Here is a 16808-nt window from a genome sequence, read left to right as displayed (position 1 = left end):
TAAATAAAAAATAATTTTTCTTTTTCTTTCTTTTTTTTCTTCTTTTCTTTCTTTTTCTTTCGTCTGAAACATCTCATCTCTCTCGCTCTATCACACACTCTCTCTCTCTCTCTCTGTCTGTCTCTCTTGGGTTTTCAATCTAGGGTTTTCAAAACCCTTGGGCAGCCACCCCGACAGTTCTCCACCCTCACGAGCCTCGCCTAACACGAGCCACCAAGGAGGAGATCGACAGAGTCCGAATCCATGGAGTTCGCCGGAATCCATGGAGTTCGAGATATTCGACTCCGATCTAGTCGCTTTTGAACCTCGTGTTCAGTAAGATCTCTCTCTCTCTCTCTCTCTCTCACCTTTGCGATTTTCTTTCTCTTTAATCTGAAGTTTTTTTCTTGTGGATTTAATTTGTGTTTGTTTGTTTTTATGGAATCGGGACCCAAATTTCGGTAGGTGTTTAGGTCTCTTTGATGTGTTTGGATCTGAGATGTGGGGTTTTGTTTGGATCTGAAAAAGAGGTTTCAGTGATGGTTGTGGTGCATAGATGTGGGTTTGGTGGTGGTGGGGAGTTCGGTTGTGGTGGGCAGATGTGGTTTTGGTGGTGCTGGGCAGATGTGGTTTTGGTGGTGGTGGGCACTGGGCAGTTCGGTTGTTGTGGTGGATGATGGTGATGGTGGTGATACTTTTTGAGAAGAAAGAGAGTGAGGAAGAAAGAGAAAGGGAATTTTCAATTAGGGTTTCCAATTTTTTTTTTTAAAGAAAAAAATTGTTTTTTTATTTTAATTTTAATTTTTTAATTTTTGAAATAATTTTTTAAGTAGACCAATAAAATTGTGCCATGTGTACACCGTGTCCACGTAGATGTGCACATGGACAATCCAGCATGACACTTAACACCTAAAGTGGATGGAAACTGTAAATTGCTAACAATTTCCTAGTTTTGGGGGGTTTTACCGCCCAAATTTGAGTTTTGGGGGTTAAATGCAATGCGGTCCATGAGAATGGAATTCCAAGTATAAAAATTAAGACATGAGTCTTGGAAGGTAACTAATGTATTACGCTCAGCCCTAAGTACAGTAGGAGACCAGCCACATTGATTACCTCGGGATGCTTCTTCACCGGATTCCCGAGGGGCAGTGCTTTGAAGGTATTGTGCTTGGGCCAAGCGATCCCAGGCCTGGTCCTCAGGTGGAACAATTATCTTCTGCCAAGAAGAATACTTGGGAACCTTGTAATCACAAGTATATTCTTTATCAGCGAGAAGGCTCACCGATCGCAAGTTAACTTCGCTCAAAAGGAAGTTGCATGATCGGAGACCGTAAGGGAGAGTTATCAGGCCCCTGTGCTTACTAACCATCTCGGGGGTAGGAGTAGGTCTCGTCAGAAGAGCTGTCAGAACAAAAAAAATAGTCAAAAACTTGAAAAAGGAAGACTGATGTAAATAAGTAAGAAGAAAACAATCACTTACAAAGTTTGCGAAACGTGGTTGTGCCAATGGGGGAAAGACCAGACGTCCAGAAGAAGTTTTCCTTGAAAGACACTTTATTTGGCAAGTCTACAATAATTTTTGGCTCGCTAGCGTGAGTACCAAGATAGAAAAAGCCCATTGCGGCGTTCTTCCTCGATGGAACGACCTTAACTGAGTAAAGATACTCGATCTCTACGGGTGTGGGATACCCCCAATTCATAATTTTGTACAAGACTTTCAAACTAGCGAGAATCATGTAGGAGATGGGAGTCAGCTGGAATGGGGCAACCCCAATGTGATTTATATAGTCTTTAAAGTAGTCTCGAAGAGTGAGGATGGCCCCTGCATTAATATGCTCAAGGCTCCAGGCGCCCATGCTAGTCTCACCACTAGTACTAGTCTCACCACTTGTTCCTGGGTTACTGCTGGCAAAGCGTGCAGGGGGTAGCAACTGAATTCACCCTCTCGTACTGACCTAACTTGACATGATTATCCAAGTTCAATTCCACAGGTCTTTAGCATCTCGCCCGTATAGCCTGAGATAGATCGCACCTTCGACTCTATCAACTCAGCCTCGAAGGTGATGCTGGGATCCTGAGGAGTTTTAGACGTACGTGGCTTGGGAGGCATAATTTCGAAATCCAAGTCACCTGGTTCAAAAGCAATTGCGACGTTGGTTAAAAACAAAGGTTTTGCCACAGGAATAAAGGACACGCTGGGTGGTTTTGGCCAAGCTGCTTCTCGCAAGAATCGGCGTCTGCCTTCGGATATTTCTTGCAAGAAGCGCCTGTAGCGACTAGAAATATCTTCATGTTGGGTTCTCACTGTGTGTTCCCTAACCCTAGCTTCATTTAGCTCTAATTTGGAGGTAGGTTTTGAGGGGTTGGGTTTATATGGGATGGTCGATTCTGTAGGAAACTCAAACTCTAAAACTTTTGGACAATAAATTCCTGAACCAGAGTGGGACATTGCTGCCAGCAAAAAACAGTCCCAATCCCTGGAGAGAATTTTATCAAACCAGAAGGTAATGAGTTGGAGATCTTAAAACAACCCTAGTATGAACAGTTTTAACCCTTAAAAAAACCTACCAAAACCAGATGAGATGATAACGATACAAACAAATCAAGTAACTGATCCACATTATGTAACAAACATGAGAAAGAAGAAAACAACTTACCGTTTGAAGTTAGGGCTTGGGGAAATGCCTGGTAATTCCATCTGCAAACCTTCGAACGAAGCAAGGATCGCTTTGAGAAGATGAAGTCGGAGGAAACTCTCAGGAAAAAGGTCAAGGACAAGGATGGCATGCAAGTCTTCAAACGGATTTAATGGTGATCCTTGACGAAGAAGTTTAAGGGTTTTTCTCAAACTTTCTGAAATGGTGCAAAGGTGGTTCCTTTTTTCTTATTTTATACCCATGATAGTGGTTTCGTTAGATCAGAGAAAGATTTGATCCTATGGACATGATTCAAAGCGGAAGTGGAAAAGATGGTCATTTAATTCTGATGTACCTCGAAACCGCACAACCGCCAAAATCAGAGGATATGCGTCTTTTCAAAAAAGAGGAACATGACAGAAATACCCTTTGTAATCATTAAAAACCTTTTTTTTTAATTAAAAATAACTTTTTAAGGGGCAATTGTTATACCCAAAATTCGGTAAGTACATTAGAGGAAGACATGTGTCGAGCTGGGAAGAACGAAGAACTCAAACACGCAACAAAAAGTACACTTAGCATGGAACGAGTCGTTGGAAATATAATTCGCAGGGTATGTTTATAACTCGGCTGGCTGAATAGCCTTCTGCGAGACGGAAACGTACGAACTGCTAACTTATGTATTGACGAGAAACGATGTGGGTGCACGTGTGCATGACGAGGCCTCAACCTTGCTGCGTGGAAGAGAAACGATAACACTAAAAACACAGCGTATATTATACGATATACAAACTGAGTGTAGATAGTGCGGCGAGTCAAGATAACAGACAGCGATGCGTTTATCTCGCTAGAAGAAGGTATGCATGTGAGGAAGATCATCTCGACACCAAATAGGCCTGGGAACAAGTCAAACCAAAAAAAATTGAAAAATTAAAAATTTACAAAAAAAAATCATAATCTCTTTGTGTTATAAGTATGCTCTGTGGTTGCGGTTTACAACTGATCTTCCACATCAGAAATTTGTCTTCTTGAGATTATTGTGTGTTAATTGTGTTTCTTTGTGAAATTTGTGACATTGCATGCATCATTGGCAACGTGATTCTAAAAATCGTTTGGTAAAAAGAGTAGTAACTTTAGGTGAAATTGAAAGTGTTTTTGAAAAATTAAGCATAATGGAACAAGAACCTAATATTGCGCAAGAAAAAACACTACTTGAATATTTTTCACCTATTTCATCTAATGCTCCATCATGCATTGTTTTGCCTACTACTAATGCCACTCATTTTGAACTTAAACCATCAATCATTCAATTGTTGCCTTCTTTTTATGGTTTAGAAAGAGAAGACCCTTACATGCATGTAAAAGATTTCTTAGATATTTGCTCAACTTTTCGTTTTCAAAATTTTTCGGATGAATCGGTTAAGCTTAGGTTGTTTCCTTTTTCTTTAAAAGATAAAGCCAAAGCTTGGTTAAACTCACTTCCAACCGGAACCATAACCACTTGGGAACAACTTTTTAATAAATTTCTTGCCAAATTTTTCCCCATGTCCAAAACTGATAATTTAAGAAGAGAAATCTCCGAATTTTATCAAAAAGATAATGAAGAATTTTATGAATGTTGGGAAAGATTTAAAGATTTATTATTAAAATGTCCCCACCATGGTTTTGAAAAATGGAGACTTGTAAAATATTTTTATGATGGTTTAACCCCTTCAAACCGACAAATGATTCAATCTATGCACACCGGAAAATTTTTGAAATTACAAGGGCAAGAGGCTTGGGAAGCTCTTGAAGAATTGTCTGTTAATTCACAACAATGGAATTATTCTGAGCCTAGGTCTAGAGCAAATAATTCACCTAAAAGAGGAGGAAAATATGAAATAAAAGAAGAAACTGATTTGAGAACATCTTTTGAAAAATTAGCAAGAAAAGTAGAAGCCTTAGTCATAAGTCAAAATATGAATTCTCATGTTCAACCAAAAAAAGATGTTTTTGCTAGTACTTGTCATAATGATCAATCATGTCCTTCTTTTCTTGAAACATTTTCCGAAGAGGCTAATGCATTACATTCATATGGTAAACCAAATGATAGCCCATTTTCAAACACATACAATCCTAATTGGAGAAACCATCCCAATTTTTCATGGAGACAAAACCAACCACAAATGAACCAAGGAAACCAATTCAACATGCCAAATCCGAATCATGCCCAACCAAGTCAAACTTACCCTCCACAAAGAAAGCCTTCCTTAGAAGACACTTTACAACAATTCATGCAATCCACCCAACAAATCATGCAAAATCAGTCTCAATCCATTGCCAAACTTGAGACACAATTGGGTCAACTTGCCAATGCCGTAACTGAGAGAGAAAAAGGAAGATTTCCTAGCCAACCCGTCCCAAATCCTAAAGGCCAATATGAAGTAGGAGTCCCAAGTCATAAAGAAGAAGCTAAGTCTATTTCAACTCTTAGGTCCGGAAAACAAATTGTCAAACCCGATTACACACCTTAAGTTGAAAAAGACCAAAACCAACCTCAAAGTTCCAACACAAATGACTTGTCAAAAGATAATGATCAAATTCTTCCTTCCATTCCAAAAGCTCCTTTTCCACAAAGATTACTTCCACTCAAAAAAGGCAACCAATATAGTGACATCTTAGAAGTGTTCAAACAAGTAAGTATCAACATCCCCTTCTTAGATGCCATTAAACAAATTCCTGCCTACTCCAAATTCCTGAAAGACCTTTGCACTGTTAAAAGAAACACTAATGTTCCAAAAAAGGCATTTTTAACTGAACAAGTTAGCTCCATAATTCAATATAAAAGCCTTGTGAAATATAAAGATCCTGGTTGTCCAACAATTTCATGCATCATTGGTGATCATTTTATTAACAAAGCTTTACTTGATTTAGGAGCTAGTGTGAATTTATTGCCTTACTCTGTTTATAAGCAACTTGGTCTAGGAGAATTAAAACCAACTTCTATAACACTTCAATTAGCTGATCGTTCTGTGAAAATTCCTAGAGGTATTATAGAAGATGTTTTAATTAAAGTGGATAAGTTCTATTTTCCTGTTGATTTCATTGTTCTTGATACTCAACCTGTTGAAAATGCTCATGCTCAAATACCCATCATTTTAGGTAGACCATTTTTAGCTACATCTAATGCAATTATCAACTGTCGTAATGGTGTATTGAAATTATCTTTTGGAAACATGACTGTTGAATTGAATGTTTTTAATGTTGCTAAATCTGTTGAGTGTGAGGAAATACATGAAGTAAACATGATTAACACGGAAAATATGTTTGAAATGGACATGAATGAATCTTTTGAAACTTATGCAAAAATGTTTGGAATGTGCTTAAATGTTGATGATTTTATTCATGATGTCAATTCTTTGCTTGAGTCTACCCCACTAATGGATACTGAAAAATGGAGAGCCAAAATTGAACCATGTATTCCATTAGAGCATGTTGAGTCAACTCCTGAACCACCAAAGTTAGATCTCAAACCTTTGCCCGACACTTTGAAATATGCATTTCTAGGAGAGTCTAACACCTATCCTGTTATCATTGCATCTGATTTAGATGAAAAACAAGAAACAAAATTGTTAGATATCCTTAGAAAACATAAAAAGGCCATAGGTTGGACCATGGGAGACATTAAGGGAATTAGCCCTGCTGTGTGCATGCATAGAATTCATTTAGAAGAAAATGCTAAGCCCTCTCGAGAAAGTCAAAGAAGATTAAATCCAAACATGAAAGAGGTAGTAAGAGATGATGTAATTAAAATGTTAGATGTAGGGATCATTTACCCTATTTCTGACAGTCCATGGGTTAGTCCTGTTCAAGTTGTTCCAAAAAAGTCTGGGATCACTGTTGTTAAAAATGAACAAAATGAGTTAATCCCTACTAGAGTCCAAACTGGGTGGAGAGTGTGTATAGACTATAGAAAGTTGAATAGTGTCACTAGGAAAGACCACTTCCCATTACCCTTCATTGACCAAATGCTTGAACGATTAGCTGGCCATGCTTACTATTGCTTTCTTGATGGGTATTCGGGATATAACCAAATCCCCATTGCCCCCGAAGATCAAGAAAAGACTACCTTTACTTGCCCTTTTGGAACCTTTGCATATCGTCGCATGCCTTTTGGTCTTTGTAATGCTCCTGCAACATTTCAAAGATGTATGATTGCAATATTTTCTGATATGGTTGAAAGAAATCTTGAAGTGTTTATGGATGATTTTTCTGTGTTTGGAAATTCTTTTGATGATTGTTTGCACCATCTTTCTCTTGTTTTAATTCGTTGCAAAGAAATGAATTTAGTTCTTAATTGGGAAAAATGTCATTTCATGGTTAAAAAGGGAATTGTCTTAGGTCATGTGATTTCATCTCAAGGAATAGAAGTTGATAAAGCAAAAGTAGATCTTATTTCAAAACTTCCTCCACCTAAGACAGTAAAAGAAATTAGATCATTCTTAGGCCATGCCGGTTTTTATAGAAGATTCATAAAAGACTTTAGCAAAATTTCACGCCCTTTATGTCATTTACTTGGAAAAGAAAATGCTTTTGTCTTTGATAATTATTGCCATGTTGCCTTTGAAAAATTGAAATCCCTTTTAACTAGTGCACCCATTATTCGCCCTCCTGATTGGAATGTTCCTTTTGAAATAATGTGTGATGCTTCTGATTATGCAATTGGTGCTGTTTTAGGACAAAGAATTAACAAGTTACCTCATGTAATATACTATGCTAGCAAAACTTTAAATGAAGCTCAATTGAATTACACTACAACTGAAAAAGAATTGCTTGCTGTTGTGTTTGCATTAGAGAAGATTAGGTCTTATTTGTTAGGATCTAAAATAATTGTCTATTCTGATCATCTTTGCATTGAAATATCTCTTGTCGAAAAAAGATGCTAAATCTCGTTTAATTCGTTGGATCTTGCTTTTACAAGAATTTGATTTAGAGATACGTGATAAAAAAGGTTCTGAAAATGTTGTAGCTGATCATTTGTCTAGAATTGTTGTTGAAACTAATCATGATTCCACCACTATCATTGAAACTTTTCCTGATGAACAACTCATGCATGTATCTTCTTTTCCTTGGTATGCTGATATTGTCAATTATTTGGTCACTGGTGAAATTCCTTCTCATTGGTCTAAACAAGATAAATCTAAATTTTATGCTGAAGTGAAAAATTTCATGTGGGATGATCCTTATTTGTTTAAATATTGCCCTGATCAAATAATAAGAAGATGCATTCCAAACTGTGATCAACCTAAAATCATATCTTTTTGTCATGATCATGCATGTGGTGGACATTTTAGTGGTAAGAAAACTGCTTTGAAAATTTTACAATGTGGATTTTATTGGCCTACTATTTTTCATGACACTTATATGCATTGTAAATCTTGTGAGCGTTGCCAAAAATTAGGAAGTGTAACTAGGAGAAACATGATGCCTTTGAATCCTATTCTTATTGTTGAAATATTTGATGTTTGGGGCATTGATTTTATGGGTCCATTTCCTAATTCTTTTGGTAATTTATACATTCTTGTTGGTGTTGATTATGTGTCTAAATGGGTAGAAGCTATTGCATGTCACACTAATGACCATAAAGTTGTGCTTAAGTTTTTGAAAGAAAATATTTTCTCACGATTTGGTTCACCACGTGCCATCATTAGTGATAATGGTACACACTTTTGTAATAGGCCTTTTGAACATTTAATGAAACAATATGACATTACACATAAAGTCACTACACCTTATCACCCACAAACTAGTGGTCAAGTTGAAATATCAAATAGGGAGATTAAGCACATCTTAGAGAAAACTGTCAACCCCACTAGGAAAGATTGGTCCCTAAGACTCATTGATGCATTATGGGCATATCGTACTGCATACAAAACGCCCATTGGAATGTCTCCCTATAGACTTGTTTATGGGAAGGCATGCCACTTACCCGTTGAGTTAGAACATAGAGCCTATTGGGCTATCAAGCAACTTAATTTTTCCTTAGACAAAGCGGGTGAGAAAAGAAAGCTTCAATTGAATGAGTTAGAAGAGCTTAGGCATGATGCATATGACTATTCGAAAAAGTATAAGGACCGAATGAAATTTTACCATGACAAAAATATTTTGAGAAAAGATTTTTCTCCCGGTCAAAAAGTCCTTTTATACAATTCTCGTTTGCATCTCTTTCCGGGAAAGTTACGCTCTAAGTGGGTAGGTCCATACATTATTCGCACTGTTTTTCCACATGGAGCCATTGAAATTGAAAATCCTAATAATGGTAATGTATTCAAAGTTAATGGACAAAAATTGAAACCATTTTTAGAATTGAAAAATGTGGAAGTGGATGAAATCCTCCTTGAGGATCCAATTTACCATGATCCTTAATTGCTCTCATCAATTCTTGGTAATATGTGTTTTTCTTTATGTTTTAGATTAACTTTTTGTTTTGATTTTTGTTATCATTTTGTTGCTCTTGACATGCTCCAAGATGAGGTATGACCATTCTAAACTCTCAACTCTTTCACTTTCAATTTATATTTGTATTTTGATACATTGAGGACAATGCATAAATTAAGTTTGGGGTGGTGAGTTCGTATGGTTATTTCTTTCAAGTGCTTAGAAATGGTAGAGTATTTTTTTTACTAAAAAAAAAAAAAATTATTGTTTGGATGCTAAAGTAGTTGTATTATATATTTTTATAAAGTTATAGTATATAATTTATAAAAAAAAAACAAAAAAATGTTTATTATTGTTTTTCTATTAAAAAAAAAAACCAAAAAAAAATTTATTTATTTTATATATATACTTATAACTTAAAAAAAAAAAAAAAAATCCTTTGGTGATATCCCCTTTTCCTATGATAATACCCTTGATTGAGTTTGATTTTAGTTTATACAAATATGAATCTCTTTTAAGCTTTATTTTTAATTCTTGGGTCAATTTTGCTAAAAAAATCAAATTTTGAAAAAAAATTATTTATCTTATTATGTGAAATAAATATTTTGTTACAATAATTTTTCCAAAATTCACATAATAATTTGATGAATAGATTTTAGATTTATAACTTAAATTATATTTTTAAAGCAAGATTGACTATTGAATTAATTACATGAGTTTAATTTTTATTCATATTTTATATAAGCTATTTTCAATGTGCAATTTTTGAGGACATTTTTTTTGATATCACCAAAATAATAAAAAAAAAAAATGTGTCTGTTTTTAATTTTTCTTTTGCTTGAGGACTAGCAAAATTTTAAGTTTGGGGTTGTGATAACTCTAGAAATTAGAGTTATTTTTCACATTTTTTTTAACTAAAAATTGGTTTAGTTCTTAAGATTTTAATTAATTTAGTAAGTTTTTAATTATTTTTGAATTTATTAGCTTTATTGTAATTTTATATGTTTTTATGTGTTTTTATAATTATTTTATTATAATATGTTATGTGGTATTTATTTTTAATTTTATTTTAGTTTTCTAATTAATTTTATGTATTTTTAGGTGTATTTGGTAGAAAAAGATTGGGATTAAAATGAAGAAAAACTTAAAGAAATGGGTCAAAAGCATAATTTTAGAAAAGGAAATCAGATCAACCTTTATGAAGCCCACTCTCGGTCAAAGTCAACAGCCCATCTGCACCGTTCGTTGACTGATCGAAGGGCTCCCATGCGTGCGTGAGCCACACTCCAGACAGGCGCAAGTGGTGCGCCAGACCCGCCTGCCAGCCTTCCTCCTGCGTGGTCCCCAGCCGTCAGCGCCCAACGAATCTCAGCATGCCACCTCACGCACGTCAGCTCCAGCCCACCAACCGCAACCTGCCAAGTGTCCGCCTGCATAAGAAAAAGAAGAAGAAAAAATTGAATTTTTATTTTGCTTTTCTCTCAGCCCAAAAAAGATTAGAAAATGCCAAAATGCCAATATTTTCTCCCACACATTACACATAAATACCTATTTACTCTTCCCAATTTATTTCACCTAAATAAACATTCCTAATTTATTTTTACCCTATCTTTTCACTATTTTTCCATCCAAACAAATATTTATTTTTTCCAATACTCTTACACATACTCTATTTATCCTTTCTCTTCCCAACACTAATTAAATTAATCAATTTATTTATTTTATTTTGATTAATTTAATCCTTCAAATTTTGCCTATAAATATGGTGTTGGAAGACCATTTCATATACATCTCTTCACCCTCCTAAACACCTCTTCAACCCAAAACACTTCTCCATTCCACACTCTTCATTTTTACCATTTTCTTTCTACCATTTTTACACTTTGAAGAGCATGTCAAGTATGTTTATCTTTTGTAATTTTTATCTAGTTATGAGCTTCTAATCTTTTTTCAAGATTATTAAGATGATGATGAAGCAAAATGTAACTAGATAGTGTTTATGTTTGTATGTTGATTTCCCATTTGTGCTATAAAGTTCATGGATTTTTCTATCAAAAATATGTCTTTTTTATCTTCAATATCATGTATTTTTGATTGTTAAAGCATATTTCTACTTAGTTCTTCATTATGCAAAAATATAATACTCTTTGATTAAATGTCTTTCATTAAATTGTTTACATCTAATTCTTAGAATATAAGTGTTATATTTTGCCTAAACATAGTTTCTTTGATTTTGTGTAGTTTCATTAAATTGTAACACATTTAATGCTTAGAAATTATACATTTTATAAGTGAAGAAAAATCCTACCTTTTTGAAAATAACTTGTACTTAAATGAAAAATATATTTTGGAAAATATGGTGAGATTTATTTCAACTATATCTAAAACTTGGGAATCAATATACTTATAAATATTATTGAACTTGCATTTTGTGGATTCTAATATCTTAATAATCTTATTTTACACATCTTATTTGAAAATCATTTTCATACTCACTCATCTTTAATCTTAAGTATTTTAGTTACTTGTCTTTTATTTTATTTTGCAAAACTAAAATCCCATCAAATATTTGGAGCTAGGTTAGATTATTCTTATTTTGTTTGAAATAGTTTCTTTTGATGTTAGTCAACTCCCATGGGTTCGACCTTGCACTTACATGAACACTATATTCCGAAACGATTCGTGCACTTGCGAGTATAAATATTAAAACACTCACTTTTGAGGACAACACTCAGTGAGGCATCCCTGTGAGATAAGGCTTACTGTATATCTTTAATTACACGTTCATCTTGGCCCAATAAAAGTGGGATATTCACAGCTGTGGCAAAACCTCATTTATTTAGCTTGATTTGTAATCAAATCTCATGATTTGAGGGAATAATTGTTGTAACGATTATTGTCAACTTTTGTAAAGTACTGTCCACTATGTAATTATAGATAATGGCAGAAAAGATCAAGAAAGGGGACGAAACAACTTATATGAAAGAGGCCCTAAAAAGAAAAATACTCAAAAATCTGAATAAGATTTACTCGTGGACTATGCAGAATTTTAACTGCAAAACCACGTAAAAAACTCTGTGTTCATATATTTTTCTCTATAGATTTTATTTTTTTTTTGTGTGGAATTATTACCGTGAGGCTCAAATTTGGTTAACGAAAATCTGCGTTAACAAAAGCTATGCTGAATTTCATAGTGGCAAACTTTTGGGTTTCACTAAGAAAGGCTAAAGGTGCTCAACAATTTCTGACAATGACTTTGCTTTCAAAAGCTGGAGGGTGAAACATCATTGGGTGTGTGGTAGACTTCAAGCAATCCTTTTATTCCGAGAAGGAGGGTTGAAGACGTGTCATACCCCCAGTGATCTTTCTTGCATGAAAAATAATGTGGCATGCGAGAGTCATGTTGAATTTTTATGAAGCAAGCTTCGGCTTCTACGAAGGAAGGCTAAAGTTGCATAAAAATTCAAGCGATGACTTCGCTTGAAAAGATCAAAGGGTGAAAGCATCACGGGGAGTAAGACAGACTTCAAGCAATCCTTCCGATCTGGGAAGGATGGTTAAAGACGCGCCATACCCCCAGTGATTTTTCTTGCACGAAAAACAATGTGCATGCGAGAGTCATGTTTAACTTTTATGAAGCAAGCTTGGACTTCCGTGAAGGAAGGCTAAAGTTGTATAAAAATTCAAGTGATGACTTTGCTTGAAAAGATCAAAGGGTGAAAGCACCACGGGGAGTAAGACAGACTTCAAGCAGTCCTTCCATTCTGAGAAGGAGGGTTGAAGACGTGCCATACCCCTAGTGATCTTTCTTGCATAAAAAACAATGTGCATGCGATAGTCATGTTGAATTTTTATGAAGCAAGCTTCGGCTTCCGCGAAGGAAGGCTAAAGTTGCATAAAAATTCAAGCGATGACTTTGCTTGAAAAGATCAAAGGGTGAAAGCATCACGGGGAGTAAGACACACTTCAAGCAGTCCTTCCATTCCGGGAAGGAGGGTTGAAGACGTGCCATACCCCCAGTGATCTTTTTGCACGAAAAACAATGTGCATGCAAGAGTCATGTTGAATTTTTATGAAGAAAGCTTCAGCTTCCGCGAAGGAAGGCTAAAGTTGCATAAAAATTCAAGTGATGACTTCGCTTGAAAAGATCAAATGGTGAAAGCATCACAGGGAGTAAGACAGACTTCAAGCAATCCTTCCATTCCAGGAAGGAGGGTTGAAGACGCGCCATACCCCTAGTGATCTTTCTTGCACGAAAACAATGTGCATGCGAGACTCATGTTGAATTTTTATGAAGCAAGCTTCGACTTCCGAGAACGAAGGCTAAAGTTGCATAAAAATTCAAGCGATGACTTTGCTTGAAAAGATCAAAGGGTGAAAGCATTACGGGGCGTAAGACAGACTTCAAGCAGTCCTTCCATTCTGGGTAGGAGGGTTGAAGACGTGACATACCCATAGTGATCTTTCTTGCACAAAAAGCAACGTGCATGTGAGAGTCATGTTGAATTTTTATGAAACAAGCTTCGACTTCCGCGAAGGAAGGGTAAATTTGCATAAAAATTCAAGTGATGACTTCACTTAAAAAGATCAAAGGGTGAAAGCATCACGGAGAGTAAGACAGACCTCAAGCAGTCCCTCCATTCTTGGAAGGAGGGTTGAAGCATGCCATACTCTCAGTGATCTTTCTTGCACGAAAAACGTGCATGCGAGAGTCATGTTGAATTTTTATGAAGCAAGCTTCAGCTTCCGCGAAGGAAGACTAAAGTTGCATAAAAATTCAAGCGATGACTTCGCTTGAAAAGATCAAAGGGTGAAAACATCACAGGGAGTAAGATATACTTCAAGCAATCCTCCCATTCGGGGAAGGAGGGTTGAAGATGTGCCATACCCCCAGTGATCTTTCTTGCACAAAAAACAACGTGCATGCGAGAGTCATGTTGAATTTTTATGAAGCAAGCTTCGGCTTTCGCGAAGGAAGGCTAAAGTTGCATAAAAATTCAATCGATGACTTTGCTTGAAAAGATCAAAGGGTGAAAGCATCACGGGGAGTAAGACAGACTTCAAGCAGTCCTTCCATTCTGAGAAGGAGGGTTGAAGACGTGTCATGCCCCCAGTGATCTTTCATGCACAAAAAGCAACGTGCATGTGAGAGTCAAGTTGATTTTTTATGAAGTAAGCTTCAGCTTCCTAGAGGGAAGGCTAAAGTTGCATAAAAATTCAACCGATGACTTCACTTAAAAAGATCAAAGGGTGAAAGCATCGCTGGGTGTGTGACAGACCTCAAGCAATCCTTCCATTCCGAGAAGAAGGGTTGAAGACCTATCACACCCCCAGTGATCTTTCACGCACGAAAAACTGTATGCGTCTCCCGGGCTCTGGGAGGCCCAAGAGACGCGTGCAACCTGGTTTGCTCCAAGATCTCTGGGGAAATCTGTCTTTTCCAGTGGATTGCAAGGCACTTACTGTGGCTTTTGAAGTAAAGGCTCGGGCTTCCAGCAAGATAATCACCATTCCGGTAGAGGCTTCTTAACTGGTTTTTAATGGCATCCGCTACTTTCTCCGATGTAACTCGAAAGCTATAGTTACATCGTAATGACGGAGATCTCTGTCAGCGAACTTTGCCAAAAATGGTTGGCCTCGTCCAATAGTACCATAACTAGGCCTGACTGGAAACCCAGCAAGTGTGGGTGGTATTGATGGTCTCCTCTCAGCCATCACCATTACAGAATTAGTTTCCAACTATCTTCTGCGGCTTTATCGAAAAGGCAAGGGAAGTAGCCGTTAGCGATGGATCTGGCCCTTGCACCAGCACCGACACTGGAGTCATGAGCTGGATAGGGTTGTTGTATCTGATGACCCTTCGTGAGTTGTTTGTCGTAACTGCACAGGGTCTTAATTTCTCCACCTGGCCCCAACACCTCTTGCGCCTATTGTGCCTGCATAGTTGTGCCTTAGCTGACGGCGGGGAATTTGAGCTTAAGGATGCTAGTGGCCGGTCACCCTTCCAGAGAGTTGGCTGGCCAGATCTAAGCTTTTTGGGACAAGTATAAGTGCAGGGAGAGTTTCAAGACCGTATGCACGCATCTTCGATACCTTCTTTGGGTGGATGAGGGCATAGACCTTCACTCCGGGAAACGCCTCTGATCAGTGCGTTCTTGACCTCTGGTCGGACCTCGGCAGAAGATCAGGCGGTCTTCCTTCTTTTCTAGCACGGGTTCTCCTTTGGATAGACTTGCGTCGGTGACCACCGTGCATGTTTCTTTCTTCAACTCTCAATGAAAGTACCAAAATATTTAACGAGATTTTTGGCAATTAAATATTTTTAGAGCTTAAGAAAGTAAATAATAGGATAACAAATAGGATATTTTTACGTGGTTCAGGCATAAATGATCCATAGTCCATGAGTCCATTTTATTAGGCGCTTTGGCTGAAACTGGTAGGAATATTTTGGAGTTTTTGATGTAATATTATCTAGCTTATTACAGAGAGATTTTTCAAGAAGAAGTGAAAGAGTAATCTTGTCACCCGAAAAAAATGTGTCCTCTTTCTCTCTCTAGAAAAATCATCCCCTGCTCGTGTGCTTTACAGGAGTATTTATAGGTCAACTTCTTTGCATGTCTTGCCTTAGATGGATCATCGTTGGGGCAAAATCTGTCAGTTGAATTGGTAGGTGGCATTTTTCCCATATGGAAATTAAGGGTGTCAGATCGTACAGGCTGTACAAGCTAAGCCTCATACGCGTGTCATCCCAGGACTTCTCCTTTTTGAATTTCCTTTATCCCTAGCCGTTGGATCACTTGGTCATGTACACAAGGACACACATGCTCTGTACGATAGCATGTCGCGGGAGACAACCTCTGGCATCGTACATGAAAAAGCCTAATCACTAGGTCAGTAGCTTGACACATGTAGGCACAGCCTTCGTGGGCTAAAGGCGTAGCCTGGTCTGACGCATCCTCAAAGTGCCTTGGCCTTTCTAGGAAAACCCATACTCTTTGCGGTAATGAATGTTTTTGGTTCCTGGAACCGAGGGAGACTTTGGCGCACGGATACCCTCCGTGTTGCTAGCAGTCATGGAACTGCCTATCACGGAAACTCATCCCGCAGAGTTGGTGCTTTTATCTTCCTAGAGCGTCAATTGAGGAAGTTGGTCCAGCTAATGACTTTTTAGCGTCGTGATTACAAAAATGTGGATAATTGTTGTAATGTTTGAAAAATGTTTACGGGATCCCAGATTTGTAATTTATTTTATTATTTAAATAGTAAAGCTTATATTATTATTATTATTATTAAAGTTTTTGTTAATCGCGCACAACAATTTAAACATTACTGTAGTGCGCTTAAGCCAGTAGCGCGTTACATTATTGGTTCGAATTCTATATATTTTTTTTGCTTTGCAGGTCGCCGAAGGTAGAGAAGATGATCACCAGAGTTGTAGAAGATTATCAACAGTTTTCTTAATGATCCCCGTCGCCTACCGAAGCTGAAGAAGACAAACGACGAAGCCAACTGGATTTGAAGAAGAAGTTGTTGATCGATTTGCAATAATCGATTATGGAGATGTATGAATCGCAATTTTTTTTTGGATTTGCAAAGAGAATCGAGGAGATCGTGGAGTGTAAAATTTTAGTTGAGAAATTTATGCAGATTTTTATGGTATTTTTGTTTATATATGTTTGGTTTCTCATATTTCAAAACGTATTTGCTATTTGGTCTTATAATTTTTTGCATTATTTATTTATGTCATATAAAAGTAAACTTTAATTTCTTTGCCCA

General features: G+C 36.8%; 2 protein-coding genes and 1 non-coding gene across 3 annotated transcripts in view; 2 read left to right on the top strand and 1 right to left on the bottom strand.

Annotated features, from left to right (window-relative positions):
• LOC115699198 (synaptonemal complex protein 1-like) overlaps positions 1 to 16808 on the top strand; it is a 28986-nt gene extending 12178 nt beyond the window's left edge. The window contains exon 19 of the mRNA XM_061105414.1: positions 16433 to 16808. The gene's annotated coding sequence lies outside the window, so the exon portion shown is untranslated. The remainder of the gene's footprint in view (positions 1 to 16432) is intronic.
• Positions 4175 to 4281, bottom strand: LOC115703297 (small nucleolar RNA R71). The gene has a single exon (XR_004009073.1). It is a non-coding gene; the product is annotated as a small nucleolar RNA R71 (small nucleolar RNA).
• LOC133032369 (uncharacterized) lies at positions 4340 to 7484 on the top strand. The gene is made up of 3 exons (XM_061106287.1): positions 4340 to 5051; positions 5139 to 7441; positions 7473 to 7484. The coding sequence occupies exons 1-3, from the start codon at positions 4340 to 4342 to the stop codon at positions 7482 to 7484; spliced, it is 3027 nt and encodes a 1008-aa protein (XP_060962270.1).

The sequence above is a fragment of the Cannabis sativa genome, chromosome X (genome assembly GCF_029168945.1).
Source record: "Cannabis sativa cultivar Pink pepper isolate KNU-18-1 chromosome X, ASM2916894v1, whole genome shotgun sequence".
Classification (NCBI taxonomy): domain Eukaryota; kingdom Viridiplantae; phylum Streptophyta; class Magnoliopsida; order Rosales; family Cannabaceae; genus Cannabis; species Cannabis sativa.
Note: the sequence above shows the minus strand (reverse complement) of the source record. Positions and strands in the feature narration are given on the sequence as shown.